This window comes from Paroedura picta, chromosome 9 (genome assembly GCF_049243985.1).
Source record: "Paroedura picta isolate Pp20150507F chromosome 9, Ppicta_v3.0, whole genome shotgun sequence".
Taxonomy (NCBI): Eukaryota; Metazoa; Chordata; class Lepidosauria; order Squamata; family Gekkonidae; genus Paroedura; species Paroedura picta.
In genome coordinates this window covers 19,817,080-19,834,165 of record NC_135377.1, presented here as the reverse complement: position 1 = coordinate 19,834,165, position 17,086 = coordinate 19,817,080, and the positions used below count along the sequence as shown (strand labels likewise).

The window sequence follows — 17,086 nt, the reverse complement described above, 5'->3', positions numbered from 1 at the left end:
GAGAGACTAGCAATAACCACCACTAAGCTGTGAGAATCACCGCAACAGTAAGGCAGATTTTGCATTTTTACAACACACTTTACAAGCATCCTTGCCAACACCCAATCTTCAAGGCGAGGCAACATTCCTATAGAGACACATCCATAGCATTTCACAAGAACGCTGTTCTTGCAAATCTACATGAAAATAGTCCTTGGATTTTTGATATGAAGACATTCTATTTTATACTGAAGGCTTAACTCCTGGGAATGAATAAATATGTCACAGTGTGTTTTTGTCAAATGTATCCTGCCCAACTCAAATCTGACGTAGCAACTGAATGGCAGTTCATTCAGCTTGCTTTGTGTCAGTATCCCGCTAACTCTAATTTCCAATCAACAGTGTTCACCAGAGTTGAAGTTCACCTAAAATTCTTATTATCCCAAGATCCACCCAACCCCCCTTGACCCAGCAATCATGGTGTTTCCAAACTCACAAGTTACTCATGCTTGGAGAGTTAAGTGAAATGCTTGTTCTATCACTTGGTGTTCAGCAAAGAAGGAAAGCTTCCCAAGCTAGCATCAAGCTTGTTATAGTGACACTTGCTTTGAACTGGCAAGAAATATCACATTTTACACTTTTGCTTTTTAAAAGATTTTAATCAGACACATTACAATGCACAATTGTGTCTTCTGATCCAGAATTAACAGGGTACCATCCACAAGATTTGGAAAGAGGAAAAAACTTCCCCACACCTATCCCATATCCCCATCCCTTTAAATCAACACATGAGTATTCACAGTTCCTACCACTTAAGTTTCTTCCCCTGCCCCTTTCATCCCCGCATGTATTGTCCTTCAGAATTCTCTGGTGGCTTTAATTATTAGTAACAACCATATTACCGGTTTGTAAAAGGTGTTAAGTGCACAAAACCAAGGTTTAACTTGCTGAGTTGACAAGCTATTGATGACAAAAGTTCAGAAAATGTGAAGTAAGAATGTAAGCAGGTTATCTGTCCTACAACCAGTAGGAAACCTATGGTTTACTGTTCCCAAACAGAAATACTAAGAGATTCCCCCCTCCTTTTAGCTAGCATGTATTCTGAAAGAAAGCATTAGGAATGAACTTATTTGAAAGTAACCTCTTAGAATGCCTTTCAAAGACAGACAAGTAAAGTTAAATCAATGAACACATGTCTCATTTAACTGCTTCAAAAAGAAAAAAAAAACAGCACTCCAGTTCCAAGTACACCACATCAGCCTGGTAGGCAAATTTCTTGCCAACTGGGATCTAGTCTTTGAGCAGTCTGATATAATCAAATGAGATAACAAAGCCAAGGACTAAATTCTAATGTCAGGTTTACAAGTGCAAGATGGTTAAACAGAAAGGTTTATTACAGGGTGACAGAAGTGAAGACAGCTTAAATTAAGTTGTTCATTAAAACAGTGAAAAAGCTATTATATGAACTGATGTTTATCTTTATGCACCAAATGGCCACCTTGCGTGCACACTCTTTTGAGTGAACATTTAGTTCCCTTAACATAAAGTCTTATTTATAAACATGGTAAAAAAAACTCTTCAGGCACAAAATCAAGGACAATTTGGTAAGCATTTCCTTCAATGTCCAGCTGCCAACATACAAATTATTTGTCGCAAATGCTAAATGGTATCAACAGTAAAAATGAATTAGGGCAGGCTCTATGCACTCTGACCTGAGATTAGAATCTAGCTCAAAACATGTTTTGAGTAGTCCACAAACCACAAACATAAACCAGTACTTCCAGACAGCAAGAATTTAGCAACTACTCTGAATTCTTTCATCAGTCCAAACTAATCTCCTTGCAATTAGCTTTAATTTTTAGAAATTCATTTGCTTGCAATACGGTCTTATTGAGCATTTGTTTTCAACAGGGAAACCATTAAAGTAGCCATATTTACACTAGGGTTGGGCGCTCCTGCGTCGGAAGCGGCTGTTTGTGCCCGAAGCAGCCAACGGCACAGCGCGGGGAGGGGGGGAGGCATGGGCGCCAGCTGGTGCACACATGCAGGCACAGAGCTCTGCGCCTCTGTGTGCCAGCCAGCATGCTGGCCCCTGTACTTACCCCCCGCACCGGCGCTGGCTGCTTCAGACGCCGAAGCACCGGACCCTAATTTACACTCTGATGTCCATGAGGGCCTCTGGATGCTGGCTACACCACTATCTGCGAACATTACATGAAGGAAGTTCACAACAGAGACCTCTTGTAATTTGCAATAGCATGTGTGACCACATAGTATCATTGCCAGACTACCACATCGTAGGATTCAATTATCTCCAGTGCATGAAACCAATGTACAAATTCTTCTACATACAAGACTGAAATTTCATTGAAGGACAGCAAGCAGAAATTTCATGGACAGTAAGTCAGGCACTCCACACTCCAAACTAATAGAAATGAGAGAACAGTTTTGGTCAAAAACATTAAGGGCCAAATTACATCGATGGATGGAATATACAATTACGATCTCCCTTTTGAAAGCTAACCAACAGCCCTACATGGCTGCTATCAAGGAAGGGTCACTGGAGCTCATGCCTCTTCAACCATTTAAAGTGCCCCTCCAAAACTGCAGTTGGTGTACAAATGGCATACCTTTCTCTTCCTATCTCCTGCCACTGACCTAACTGCAGCTTTGGAGAGGGCAATTAAAACGATAAGTAGATCTGCTACGAAGATGTTAAGACCCGTTTCTGTTTGGAGATTCTAATCATGGGGCTCCTGCATCATGCCTAATTTGAGACAATGTTTTTAGATAATAACCTAGCTGAAATTACATAGCATAGTGGGCCGGAAAACTTTTTAGGTAATTTGGACTCTTTACAAAGATTCATTTTAGAATAATTACACTGCTTAATTTTTGGCAGGGGAAAAAAGTCCACTTTGTTTATAAGGCAGGTAAAACAGATATTGAAAACAACTTCTACAAGCATTTGACCTGTAATATTGTAAAATCATAGTACTATTTTATTAAATGAGTTATTTTACACAATATGAACATCAATATAATTACAACTGTAAAAAATTTAAGAATGAACCAATTTTCAGATTTCCAAGTAGGGCACAACTGTACAGTTATAGATTTGTCTTTACATAAAGCCCAAGAGGAACAGCATAAAAATATGAATGTTTCCATAGCCCCTTCATTTTTGCTGATCAACAGTTTGTTAGAAAAGCAGCTGCAAGTTTGTTATGCAATGCCTGACAGTAGAACAGTCAACAGGATCCATGAATTCACCTGCAACACAAGAGCAACTATTAAAATGAAATCACTGTATATTCTAAAAACTAGCATCCGATTATTAAATGCAATGGCATCTCATAATTAAATGACCCTTCCCGAACCCTTGCAACAGAACTACCAGGAAAAACAAAGCAAAAACTAGGACATCGAGCATATCTTATGCTTCGCATAGATTTATTCCTAATTTGTCAGTTAAGAGTCACATTGCTGTATGAATGTAAGAACTTTTTAATGTGACGGGGCAATGTAAACACCTGAAGTTTTTGTTGTTGCTGTTTTAAGTCCCTCAACTTCGGTATCTGAGACAATTGCTAAATTTAGTCTTTACACTCCAGTTCTAAATTCAGAGGTAGTTAAATGGTACATAATCACCTGTGATTTTTATGCCTGAACATCAGCCAGTTCTGGAGGAAGCGGAGTCTTCGGATGCTTGCTCTCAAAGTGCTGTTTGAAGGTCTTGGGATCTGGCATTTGTGTCTGAGCAAGAACAGAAGGGACCTTTATTTAAAACACACACAATTGGAAGGACCGCTGCCTCTCCCTGTTTAGCACAACTGGTTTAGCTGTCTGACTTAACAGGTGCTGTGGCCCACTTTTTGCCACATTTTATTCCCCTGCTTTCTTCCACCCACTGACATCTCTTCAGCTTGTATCTCACCTGCAAGCTTGTATGCGCCACAGTATATTACTTTGACTAGTACTTAGCTGGTAAGCCTTTCCGAAATGGATTCGTATTTTTAGAAAACAGGTTTCTGAATGCTGAGAACTAAAGCACTATGTAGTTGCATTTTTATTTCAGATGCATTATTCACTCTCCCATTATGACAGCTGCGGAATGTTTAAGATAACTATTCCTACTGCGTCTCTGCTGACAGCTTCAGTATAATGATTTTACTTTTCAGTTACAGTTCTGATTAAGTTTGGCATGCTGCTTGTTGTTTTCCCAACACTGCCAACTGTGACTCTATTATTCTCTGGCTCATGTGCACCCTCTGCTCCTTGCTTGTGTGCAGTGGCAAAATTCAAGACCCTTTCCTTAAGAAGTCTGATCTAATCATGATTTGTTAAGACATTGAAATTCAGGCAGTTGACAGAAGTCTACTTTTCATTCAACAAATATTTGCATCAACATGGAATGATCTAATCTGCCCTCAGATCCAAAATTTATTTTTTCTACAAAATACTAAACTGTTGCAACGGACAATATATCTGCTATTACAGTGGTCCCCAACACCCGGTCCGGGGACCGGTAGTGGTTTGTGGATCAGTTGGTACTGGGCCGCGGCTTGTCCATGTCCTCCTCTCTGGCTGCTACCTCGGGGGCTGTCCTGCCACTCTACTGCTGGCTCACCTTTGGTGCTCTCCAGCAGCCGCTATGGCTGGGACTCCCCCTCGGCATGGCACTGCGCAGCTGCTGCTGACAGCGACCCCCAGTGGGCGGCGGGAAATCAAGTGGAGCAGGGGCTCAGGCGGCGGCAACATCTCTCACCAAAAGACTACCCCCCTACCCGGGCCTCAGTAAAATTGTCAAGCGTTGACCGGGCCCCCGTGATAAAAAGTTTGGAGACCACTGTGTTACTATACAACAGTTAAGAGCGATTGTCTTGGTAAACTGACTCCTACACAGTCCCACAACACCAGACTTTTTATTATATATAGTAGGTATAGGGAAGGGACATGAAATTACCAAGATATCCACCAAGTGCTGGAAAACATGTTTTGGAAACAAGCAGACCCATGTAGCAAATCAACATGAACAAAAACACCAGAAGAATATGTGCCTGCTTATTATGTACCTGTTTTACTAGGTGCCACACAGTTACTCAGTTATGTGTCAGGACAATGGGCTAGATCCAGCTGAAAACTTTCGTTTGTGTTACAACTTTTCCACAAGTAAAAACAACGAACAGACTATAGAAGCCTATTGCACAAGCAGAAGTATGCTAAATCCATTTATGCATTAACTTGTGCATCACTGGATCCAACTCAGCAGATGCTTAATTGTTGTTTACAACTGTATGCTCATCTACATTCCATCATAGCCCTCTGTTCATGTCTGTTATGCATAATTCTGACTGCTGTTATACCTATCAAATGTCAGCAGTTCAGGATGTACAATTACCTAAAATTTGCAGGAGTGGCCAGGGGCTACATATCTTCATCCTATGTGAGGTTCTGTTAGTTTCTAGATAAACTTTTGATTAAATAGCACAAAGCACCAGCTAAGGGTAAAGCAGCCAGTCAGTATGGAGGAAGCAGGGATTGTACTCATAACTTACCAAGAAGGGTCCTTATTGAGGCAGGATCAAAGCTTCTTCTGGTTTCTTGTCTCTTTGTGCGGGACAACCCCCAAGCCAGTTTGGAGACTCTAAGAGCTATCAATCATTACTAACATTTTTGAGTAACAAGAACACTTTGGAGAAACATAGAGCGATAGCTTCGGATAAACAGAAAGATTTCAATAAGGGGAAGAAACTAACTTGGAATTTAAAATCTAAACTAGGATTCCAGGATGATATGCTGGGAGGGACCAGATGTCCTCCATACCTCAGGAGAGAAGGACCCTTTTCGATAAGTCATCAATGGTCATTCTCCTTCTGAGGAAGAGGACATCTGGATGGGACTCCCAGAACAGTACCTGAAATCCCAAGTGGGACACTGTCATCTGCATCCAAGATGTTTTATAACACCCTCCTACCAAAGAATGCATCAACAGAACTATAAAGATTTAACTTATAATGATGTATGATGGAGATTGAAGACTACATAGTGGCCATACGCACCTTGTCTACTGATATCCAATTTACAAATGCTGTATTTGTAGCAGCTGACTGATTTAAATGTGTGGTAATTCTATTTGGAACTGCCCGATCTTGGACCTTGTAGGCTTCTGTAATGCATGCCTGTAGGCACCTACTAAATGCAGCGCTAGAAATGCTGTGTTCTGTGTTAGGAAGGGACACCAATATGAACATGGCTTCTGACTTCCTGATCCCCTCCATTTCTATCAGGTAGGCCTTCAGTGCCTATGAAAACCTAATGTGTGCCACTCTCTTTCTTTGGGGTGTTTAGAATCTGGACAAAAGGTAGGGAGCTTTATCTTCTTGCTAGTGTGAAACAAACCTCATTTTAGGATAAAAGGAGGGATCTGTTTTGAGAACTACCTTATCCCTGAGGAATGAACAGAGCTCTGATTTAACTGAAAGAGCTCTGAGTTTGGAGACTCTGCATGCTGAAGTCATGGCCACTAGGAAGAAGCCTCTGTCCTCCTTCAGCAAGTCTGGTATTCTCCTGAGGAATGAACTGTACATTTTCTGGTCCACATTTTGGCAGCCCTGGTCATTATGGAGGCTGTAGCCGAAGCTCTAACTGCCATCGCCTTGGCCTCGTGAGCTTTCTTTAGAGAAAAATAAGATTTCCTATCCACAGTATCTTTTAATGTGCCTTGTCCATTCTCAGAAAGGAGGCCCAAAGTCTGCAGCACCATAACGGCAGTATTGACAACTGGCACTTGTAACACATGATCAGCATATTGGGGAAGGGAGTAGAGTTTTAAAAAAATAATCCTGGAAATTTCATATGAGACATCGGCTTGGGCCATTCTTTCCTCATTTTCTTTTCCAAGAGCTCTGGGAATGGAAAGTTTTTCAGGTGGCTCCACAGTGGGGAAAAATTCTGGGTTGCCCAGCCTTTTTACTTGGGTTTGGGTGCGTTTAAGGACTTGATCCACTGGGTTGCTTTAAATCCAGTCCAGCCATAAGAAATCAAGATAATTATCAGGTTTAAATAATCTTTTGGCTTGGGGACCTTTATCACCTCATCATCTCCTATTCCCTAAGATTACTCTCATTATCAGAGAACTTTTCTGGGCTGCTTTGGTAAGCTAGTTATAAGTCTGGGCCCCTTGAGGCAGATCCATGATTTTGCCTTCAGAATATGCAGGGGAGGAACATTATAGGAGGTCTGAGGAGAGGAAATGATCCCAGACTTTATAATAGTAACCACCTCCTCCTCATTGCATGCTTAATAAAGTCCAACAGGTCAGAGGAATCAGAATTGGAGCAGGGGTTGCTCATGTATTCTTTTCAAGGCCCTGTAGGCTGTTTCTCCGGGTGGTCCTACAAGTTTACCCTGATCCTGGACCAAGGCCACCTGAGAAGGAAGGCCTACAATGGAGGCTGAACAAGACAGGGACTCCCACTTCTGCAATGCATTTCCTGTCATTCACAGGCTGCAACATTATGTCAAGGCGGGAGGGGGCAGTGACTAAAAAAAATGCCAAAGAGGCTGTTCGTAAGGAATGCAATGAATTGCCTTGTCTCCAAAAATAATCATCTTGCTTTCTCTCCAAGATCTCCATATGAAGAAAGGAGGAGGCACAGGATGAATAAGAAGAATTCAGTATGAGCAGAGAAAGAGAGGGGAAAAAAAAAGATCAGAGCAAGCCTATGTAGGGAAGCTCCCTCTAAAGACAGGAGAGAAGCTGGCTCAGGGATTGTCCTGCATAAGGACACAGGAAGCCGGAAGAAGCTTTGTCTTGCCTCCTTAAGTAAGGAGTGGTAAAACCCATCCAGAAGAAGGAGTGATGATATAATATGTGCAGGCCTTCCGGCTGTGTTTCTACAGAGAACAAGCATTTAGGGGTCTTTCAAGGGAGATCAGAATGAAATGAAAAATCCCCTCTCAAATGGTACTTTCTACAATGTATGTACTTATGTTCTATAGAAAACAGACTCCCATGCAAAAATTCTGGTTGTATTTTCTGTAGAAAGTAACCCAGTCTGTTCTGCACTTTCTTACTGCACTTTCTTTCCAACTTATGAACTAAAAATAAAAATAAAAACAGGAATGCTTTCCTTCAGAGGTTCTTACCCTACAGACGGTGCAGGTGTATATTAGAGCAGCCTTTGCTGCGGCCTTCTGGTCATGGCCTTGTTTCTTTTTCTGTCCAGCTTGCTTTTTGGCATTTTTCTGCTGTGACTGGATCTTCTGCTGTCCACGAGCCATATCTAAAAACAAGTGTGACAGTAATTATAGTGGGTGGTTCAATTAAAGCACAATCCTCAATTTTATCCAGGACTAAGTGCCACTACATCCAATTAATGTTTCCTAGTAAATGTATTTAATAGCGTCTCAAAGCAGGAAAACTACAAGCCTTCTTTTACCTAACTGTACAGATCAGCTCTTAAGAACATAAGAACAGCCTTGATGGATCAGACCAATGGTCCATCTAATCCAGCATCCTACCTCACACGGTGGCCAATCAATTCCTCTGTAGGTGCAACAACAGGGCAAAGAGGCAGGGAGAGCCTTTCCCCTGATGTTGCCTCCTGGCTCTGGGACTGAGAGATTTAGTGCCTCTAAATGTAGAGGTTTCCTTCAGTTACCACGACTAGTAGCCACTAATACTTTGAGCAGCTAGGAAGACTCTGCTGAGGAATGCAATGGCAAACCACCTCTGCTTCTTGCTTGCTCAGAAAGCACCTTACTGGGGTCCCATTAAGTAGACCATGACTTGACAGCATTTTACACACACACTAATACCTGATCATTCACAGTGACACCCATCCTTCTGAATTAATAATTTTAGTACTGTAGTAGTACTTAGCATGGCAAGGTCTTCCACTGAGGAGTCTGTCGGTAAGTCTGTAGATAAGTGATACTTTCCTTTCTTCTGATGATAAGGATCCCAGTGGTCATTAATATCCTTAAACAAAACAAGGATCAAGCAGCTAAAAGCCATGCTAATTGGGAAGGGGAGATTATGAAAAAAACAACAACCTTTCCAACAGCTAGAAGAATAAAAAATGAAGGGATTTTCTTAAAAACACAATTGTATGATCTGTGGTATCTCAAGAAAATGTATAATGTTGCAAGGAAATCTGTACTGGCTGACTATTGTCCAAATATCAAACAGGCAAGCTTAATCTGTCGGGTCCTGGGAGGGCTGGAAGAAAGGCAGGCACATAAATATTTTTTATGGAGAGCCAGTATGGTGTACTGGTTAAGAGTGGCAGCTTCTAATCTGGAGAACTGGATTTGATCCCCTACTCCCCAACATGCAGCCAGCTTGGTGACCTTTGGCTAGTCACAGTTTTCCTAGAACTGTTTTGCAGAGCAGTCCTCTTAGAACTCCCTCAGCCCCGCCTATCTCACAGGGCGTATGTTGTGGGGAGAAGGTAAAGGTGTTTGTAAGCCACTTCGGATAGTGAAAAGTGCGGTATAAAACACCAGCTCTCCTTTTCTTCCAGCTCTCTAAAAGTAATGGTGTATCCAAAAAGGTGAAAGAGCTGCAGGATGTCTACTGAAACCACTGTCAAAGAATTTTCAATCCTAGGATCCCCATGATTGCCAGAGGGGGATTGGCATCCATAGCTTTTGAGGTACAAATGTATTGCATCATCTGCTTCCACACGGTAGTGGCCACGGTTAACACGATAGCAAAAACTGACCACGCTGAGATCAGAACCACACACAGTACAAGGATACCTCCTCTATAAGAAACAGCGTGCAGTTAAGTGTACTGGCCCTTCAACATGCTCAGCCAGGCCATTTACAGTGAAAGTATCTGGCAATCGGTCTCTTTACACCAGAGGTAGTCAAACTGCGGCGAATGCTGGCAGGGGCTCCTGGGAATTGTAGTCCATGGACATCTGGAGGGCCGCAGTTTGACTACCCCTGCTTTACACCAAAGACGCATTTTAGGCAGGCAAACGGACCTCTTTCAAGCAGGGTGACTACTAGATTGTTTTAAAAATATTACTGAAATCAGATGTTAGATGTCTACTTTCTTTTAAAATAACGTTAAAATTGGAATTTGTATAGGAAGTTTACATACCACTTCTCTGCAAGACCTGCTTGAGGAAGCTAATGTAGTTCAAAAATGTTACAGGCTACTCCGACAATGGCTTAACACAGAAGCTATATTTCCACCAAATCATAGAACCATAGACTAATAGAGTTGGAAGGGACCTCCTGGGTCATCTAGCCCAACCTCCTGCACTGTGCAAGAAATGAAACACTGGCTTTCTGTGAAGCACTTCTACACAGCCAAATTTCAAGCATTGAGGACAAGCATTAAAAGTGACCTACAAAGTAAGCATTAAAAGTTGACCCCACAGATTAGGGATCCAGTAGATGCTACTCTGTAGCTCTGCAGGTGTATTGCTACCAGGCAACTTGCACGACTTATCCATAACTGACTGCTTTACTGCTCAACAGCACCCTTCCTCCACGAAAGCCTGTGTGGTACAGTTGTTAGAGTTTCAGACTAGGGCTTAAGAGACCCAGGCTTCCCGGTGGGGGGGGGGTAGTTTACTCCTCTACTCTCAACCACTGCCCGAGCGCTCTCTGATTGCTATGGTAATATTTAAACATCCCTTCAAAATAAGATACAGACACGCCACAACAATGAAGTGTGTTGTAAAGGGCTGGGGGGGGGGATGAAGTAAAGGGCTGGGGGGGGAGAAGGCGTCCTTCAGGGCCCACCTCCAATTAGTCGAAGGACCACATGTGGTCCGCGGCCCAAGGTTGGGGATCGCCACTCTGGAGGACCTTAGGTCAACTGCACACTCTGAGCATTTTTCTATTTGGTGGCTACAATTGCAAAAAATATCTGTAAAGTTACCAAACAGCACAGGTATTTATTTCCCGTCATATGAATATATATGTTGCTCAGCCTACTATCACGAATTTCTTTATTCTTTAAAAATTCCAGGCATATACTCTTTACATAATCCTGGAAAAGGTATAAATATGTGTTACCTTGGCAGTATGCATGCTTAGCCCCATGTTTGCCAATGTAATGAGATACAGAAACTTGTAGAGGAAGATTAGGGTTTGTACTTAATCCTTTCCAAATTTCCCCCCAGCAAATTTTCTTCTTCTAATACCAGTCAAGAGCCTCTTGAGGCGTAGAGTGGTAAGGCAGCAGACATGCAGTTTGAAAGCTCTGCCCATGAGGCTGGCAGTTCAATCCCAGCAGCCGACTCAAGGTTGACTCAGCCTTCCATCCGTCCGAGATCAGTAAAATGAGTACCCAGCTTGCTGGGGGGGGGGTAAACGGTAATGACTGGGGAAGGCACTGGCAAACCACCCCGTATTGAGTCTGCCATGAAAACGCTAGAGGGCGTCACCCCAAGGGTCAGACATGACCCAGTGCTTGCACAGGGGATACCTTTACCTTTAATACCAGGCAGCCTGGACTCTTGACTCTGAGCCCTACTGGGGAATAATGCATTAAAACTGCAGGGGGAGACACTGGAAGGCACGAATGAGCAAGCAAGGGAAGCATTACAAGAGACACACTGTGATACAGAACACACAGGCCCAGTGGCAATGCTTTGCATAAAGGAAATTATCTCCCCAATGATCTGACCCGTTAAATGGACCAGAGAAGACTTTGTTATGCCTAACACTGAAGAGCTACACTGAGAGTAAGCAATGCACAGCTACATTGCCGGACTCAATATTTACTTATTTATTGTCCACCTTTCTCATCTGGACTCAATGCAGATTATACATTAAGTAATATTATTTATTTATTTATATTTCTATACCGCCCTCCCCTGAGGCTCTGGGTGGTTGACGGGATAGGGCATTCAATAAACAATACAATTTAGGCTTGTACAATCAATCAGAATCTAAAAACAGAACCGAAGCAAAGCATAAGGATGGAGAGCAAAGCATAAGAATAACACAAAGTCAGGGGCATCACATTCATTTGTTAGGAGGTCTGGATCTGCCATAAATGTTACTTTGTCAGGCTAGGCCATGTGTGCCAGAAGGAATAAGGCCAGGTACCAGAGACATAAACTTTCCAAGTGACACAGGGAAACACAATTAACAACATGGTTTTACATGAAATACAAACAAAAGCAATTAATTTCTAAGACTAAAGCCAACTGATTCACTGGAGAATCCACAGAAGCCCCAATGAATCTATTTAATTATATGCAAGACTAGATTTTCTTCCCAAGGGATAACATAAAAAGAGGAGCATATTAAATTTCCACAATTAAGTTACTTTTTGTAAATGCAGTACTTTTAGAAGACATATTCTTTGCAAGTTAATAGGTAGTTTTTCTGCACCCCCCAAGCCTCAGCAGCCAAACAAGGATACAATTTGTTTCTCATTCCGTGTCCTCTCTTCTCCCCTACCATCTATGAAGAGGCACATCAGGCTTCCCCTTCCACTGCTCCACTCCCACCATCGTCCCTGTGTGGTGGTCCAGACAGAGCAAACTGCCTGGGGTAATCTAGACGACAGGCTCCTAGATGGGGGGGGGCAGCACACAGAACTTTCCTTTCCCAGATCCTGCCCCCTCGTTCCTTGTGCATTTCCCATAGAAGCAACAGTACAAGGGAAGGCCTAACAGAGGCTGTTTCTAGCCTCCAAGGGGTGCTTTCTGTCCTCCCACGACCCCTTTTCTTTTGTGAGTTGACAATATGTATGGGGAGAAGGGAGGTTGCCCTCCCCCACATTCACTCTGCCTCCTGGCTGCACAGATATGTCATGGTGACCGTGGTGCCCCTTTTTTCCCCTTCACTCCTGTACTCGCTTCCAAAGCCAGAACGTCTTTCTCCTCAGGGCAGCAAGACAGCCTCATTCCCCAAACCAAACTACTTCACCTGAGCCCCACAGCCCTGCTCCTTAGCAATTTCCTTTCTATTTCATGACAGCCTCAACCACAGACACCTGAAGGTGGGCAGCCACTTGCCTCCCTCTCCAAGGAGCCTCCTGCCCTCCCTTTCTCGCAGTAGTTGTTCACAGGCTGGATAAGAGTCCTGGAAAGGCTGGTTTCGGCCCCTGAGCTGTATGTTTGACAACCCTGCATTAAATGTTGCAAAAATTACATAGTAGGATCCTAATGTCAGCAAGCTAAATGAAGTAGCATAGACAACAGTCCCTAATAATTTATCCAAGTGACTTTGTGAATCGGTTTGTACAGAGTTGTACAGAAAAGCCCCCCTGAATAATCCAGGGTTGTATGGTTTGCAGAAAGCCAGGAGAATGGGAACTTTCCTGACCTCCTCAGGCAGGCCATTCCATAAGATAGGAGCCACAGCACAGAGCGTCTGTGTACAGGCAGTTATTGCCCATTTGCAGGTTGGCATCTGCAGAAGACCTTGCTCAGATTAATAAAGCTGCTGTAGCGGAACACAGAAGGAAAGGAGCGCTGAGGGTTCAAGGCTATGAAGGGCTTTGTCTGAGATGGCCAATATCTTAAACTTATGGACAGCCAGTGGAGTGACTGCAGAATCGGAGCAATTTCCATGCTGCATGTGGCTCCTTACGATATGGCAACTCGTGTTCTATATGCTCTTGGACTTCTACAAAGAAAGCTGTATAAAAATCCCATAATTCCACTACTACCCAAATCTAAGCAGTTACTTCTGCATTGCAAATTGCACAGATGTGTGAAGATTTCAGATCATACTAGTAGCCATAAGAACTTGCGTGTGAATATAATTTGTTATACTAGCCAAATGCACATACTAGCATGGGAACAGAACAAATTTGTATGACCTAATTCTCTGTGCAGCACCTTGTACTACCTCAGAAGCCAGCACTGAGCACAAGGGGTCTTACCAGAATGTAGGTCGTGTCACTTGCACAAGAGTGATGATGGATAAATTTCTGCCAGTTTCTACTTCTTGCTGTAACCCCTTCATGCCACATAGATTACTGCCTCTGAGTTTCAGTAGTATCTTATCAAGAGGGTGAGGAAGGAGGAGACAGAGAGGACTGGAAACTGTTTAAGCCAGGGATAGTCAAACTGCGGCCCTCAAGATGTCCATGGACTACAATTCCCATGAGTCCCTGCCAGAGTTTGCTGACAGGGGCTCATGGAAATTTTAGTCCATGGACAACTGGAGGGCCGCAGTTTGACTACCCCTAGTTTAAGCACAGTATAAAGTGGCAACAATTGCTTGAACAAACTTAAATTTCCCCACTGGACCACAGTCGCTACAGTGGTAATCAAAAACAAACAAGTGATGTTTGATATATGAAAAACAATTCCATGAGCACCCCTCCGCCCCTCTGCTGCATGTAGGGCACAGACTGAAGGCCACCCAATTTGATAACCAGTTTGTTGCGATACCCAAGTCAGGCAACCTGAGAGGAGTGGTTTCTGCTTTGCCTACCAACAAGGCTCTCTAAACCATGGTTCAGCAGCTGTGCGCAAGCAAGGCACTGTCGCTCTTCTTGCAAAATATAATGAGAAACAGGAGAGCAAACAAAGCATACTGGGTTTAGGAGCTGCTTTACACACACACACCATCCTGAGGTTTATCTGTGACATTTCAATGCAGCCGAATTCTGCCATATGAGTATTAGCCATACAGTCTGAATAGCCCAGCTTAGTCCAAGTTCATCAGAACTTGAAAGGCAAAAAGGGCTGGGACAGGGTTCATACTTGAATGGGAGACCGCCAAGGAAGATGGAGACTGCAGGCCATGGCAAGCCACCTCTGCTCAACTCTTGCCATGGACAGGGTCGCCATGAGTTGTTTGCAACTCGACTGAATGTTGATCTTCTACTGTATTTTACAATGTATTTGAATACTCTGCCTTATGTACTGTTACCATTCCTTCCACTTGCTTTCTATAACAATATCAAACTAAATATTTTAATAGAAATTTTGGATCTGCATTGTTTCAAGAAACGCTCTTGTCTGAACCATGCCAATTTGTTGCCATGGCCAATTATTACATGCCAAATGATAAGCCCTATGAAGATAGGCTGAGGGACTTGGGAATGTTCAGCCTGGAGAAAAGGAGGTTGAGAGGGGACATGATAGCCCTCTTTAAGTATTTGAAAGGTTGTCACTTGGAGGAGGGCAGGATGCTGTTTCCTTTGGCTGCAGAGGAGAGGACACGCAGTAATGGGTTTAAACTACAACGATATTGGCTAGATATCAGGAAAAAGTTTTCACAGTCAGAGTAGTTCAGCAGTGGAATAGGCTGCCTAAGGAGGTGGTGAACTCCCCCTCACTGGCAGTCTTCAAGCAAAGGTTGGAGACACACTTTTCTTGGATGCTTAGGGCTGATCCTGCGTTGAGCAGGGGGTTGGACTAGATGGCCTGTATGGCCCCTTCCAACTCTTATGATTCTATGAATGATAATAATAATAATAATACTTACATAGTGGGAAATTATATTTATAGCCCCTCTTTATGAGTGTAACTGCACACTTTCTCCTGATACACTGGGATAATTTCCTTTCCAAATGAAACCCAAAGATGTTTTCCCATTCACACAAGAACCGTAGGTGTTCCTTGAGTGGAACAGCTGAATTAAAACGCACATCAGTTTGGATAGCCCATTCATTCGAGTACCAAATCCATCCATGAGATTTTCAATCGTTGTCCAATCTGCTAAATCTCAAAATCATTTCACCATAAGAGGACTGAATCAGTCCTCCTCTGGGGATATTTCTTTCATTTCAGTGAAGCAGAGATTTCCAAAACCCAACATGTGCAACCATTCCTAACATTACTAGATTCTGTGAGTAGTGCAAGAGTCACGGAGGATTACGAAATACATTCTTGGATATATCCATATGCTGGTATTAAAAGGCACAGACAATGCAATCGAAAGAAACCCATGAGAATACTGCACCATTTGGTGTGCCTTGTCAACAGAAGACAGCTACAACAAAGCTAACATGGTGAACAAACCCAAAAATGAAGCTGAAACTGTCAACCATACCCCTTGTGCAAGAATGCGCTTTCAAAGAAGGAAGCAGCTAATGCACGTGACCAAGAAACAAACGATGATGATGAGGTTTGGTATCTCAGGTTTACAGCAGCTGCTGCCTTTTACACGAGCAGCTGGACAGCTATTAACGACCAACTTGAATTCTGACCTACTGGGACCAGAGTGCCTAATCCATATGCATGAACCCACATACTGTAACGCACACATGTCACACGCGCATAACAAGACGCGTGCATTCCAGCACTCCTTTAAGCGGCTTCAGAGGACAGCAGCAGGCTCAGCCTCAGCACGTGACGAGGCAAGGATTAAACAACAAACAAATAAGCAAAGATGGCCAGGAGTGGGTGGCCGCGAAGGAGTCGGGGCCCGAGTGCGGCCAGGGCAACGAGGGTTTGCTCGGGGGTCTCCTTGTCCAGACGAAGCAAGGCCAAAGCCTCTTCCCCTTTTTACACAGGCCAAGGCCCCAGTGCACTCTGGACTCTTTTATCAGCGCAGCCTGAGGCCGGGAGGCACAATCGAGGTAAACAAACCCTATTCCTCAACGCCCACGACGGACACGGCAACCCCGCGCCGCTTTGGGGCTTGCCTCTTTTTAGAAGTGCAGCTTTCCGACGCAGCCTCCCCCCAAGTCCCTAAAAAGCACCGCCCGCGGGGAGTCAGCCCCAGGCGCAGGCGACCACGGCCCCCCCAGAGCCTCCGACGGGGCCCTCAGGCCGGGCGAGGAGGAGGAAGGGCCCCCGAAGCCCCTCTCTCCCGGGGGCTGCCTCTCGGAAGCGCCCCGGCCTGAACAGCCCCGCGCAGGAGACTTCCCTCCCGGAGGCGGGAAAGGGCGGGCGAGATTTCCCCCGCACGCCAACCGGGCGCCAGCCGCGCGGCCTCCCCCTCACGGAGCTGACCCGGGCAGCGCGGCCCTACCTGCCTACCTGCCAGGCGTCGCTCGACGGCTACGGGAGGCTCCGCGCGGCGCGGCGCGGCCCAGCAGCAGCTGCCGCCGCCTGCCCAGGAGGATGGAGAAGCCCGTCTGCCCGCCCGGCCGCCCCTCCCTCCGCCCGTCAGCAGCAGCGCCGCCTTCTCCGCCGTGCGCAGGCGCCGACCCTCCCCCCAC

The 17,086-nt window shown here is 44.3% G+C and overlaps 1 protein-coding gene across 2 annotated transcripts; it reads right to left on the bottom strand.

The window, feature by feature from the left end:
* Nucleotides 1-617: 617 nt before the first annotated feature.
* Nucleotides 618-17,057, bottom strand: ZNF706 (zinc finger protein 706). Of its 2 annotated transcripts, none has more exons than XM_077351776.1 (4): nucleotides 16,905-17,057; nucleotides 8,131-8,267; nucleotides 3,631-3,735; nucleotides 618-3,252 (listed from the first exon to the last, which is right to left on the bottom strand). In XM_077351776.1, exons 2-3 carry the CDS (start codon nucleotides 8,263-8,265, stop codon nucleotides 3,640-3,642), a joined length of 231 nt encoding a protein of 76 aa, XP_077207891.1. In that variant the 5' UTR covers nucleotides 8,266-8,267; nucleotides 16,905-17,057; the 3' UTR covers nucleotides 618-3,252; nucleotides 3,631-3,639. The 2 variants fall into 2 exon arrangements, with proteins under 2 accessions (XP_077207891.1, XP_077207892.1); XM_077351777.1 differs by having other exon boundaries at nucleotides 16,897-17,028.
* Between the last annotated feature and the right edge of the window lie 29 nt (nucleotides 17,058-17,086).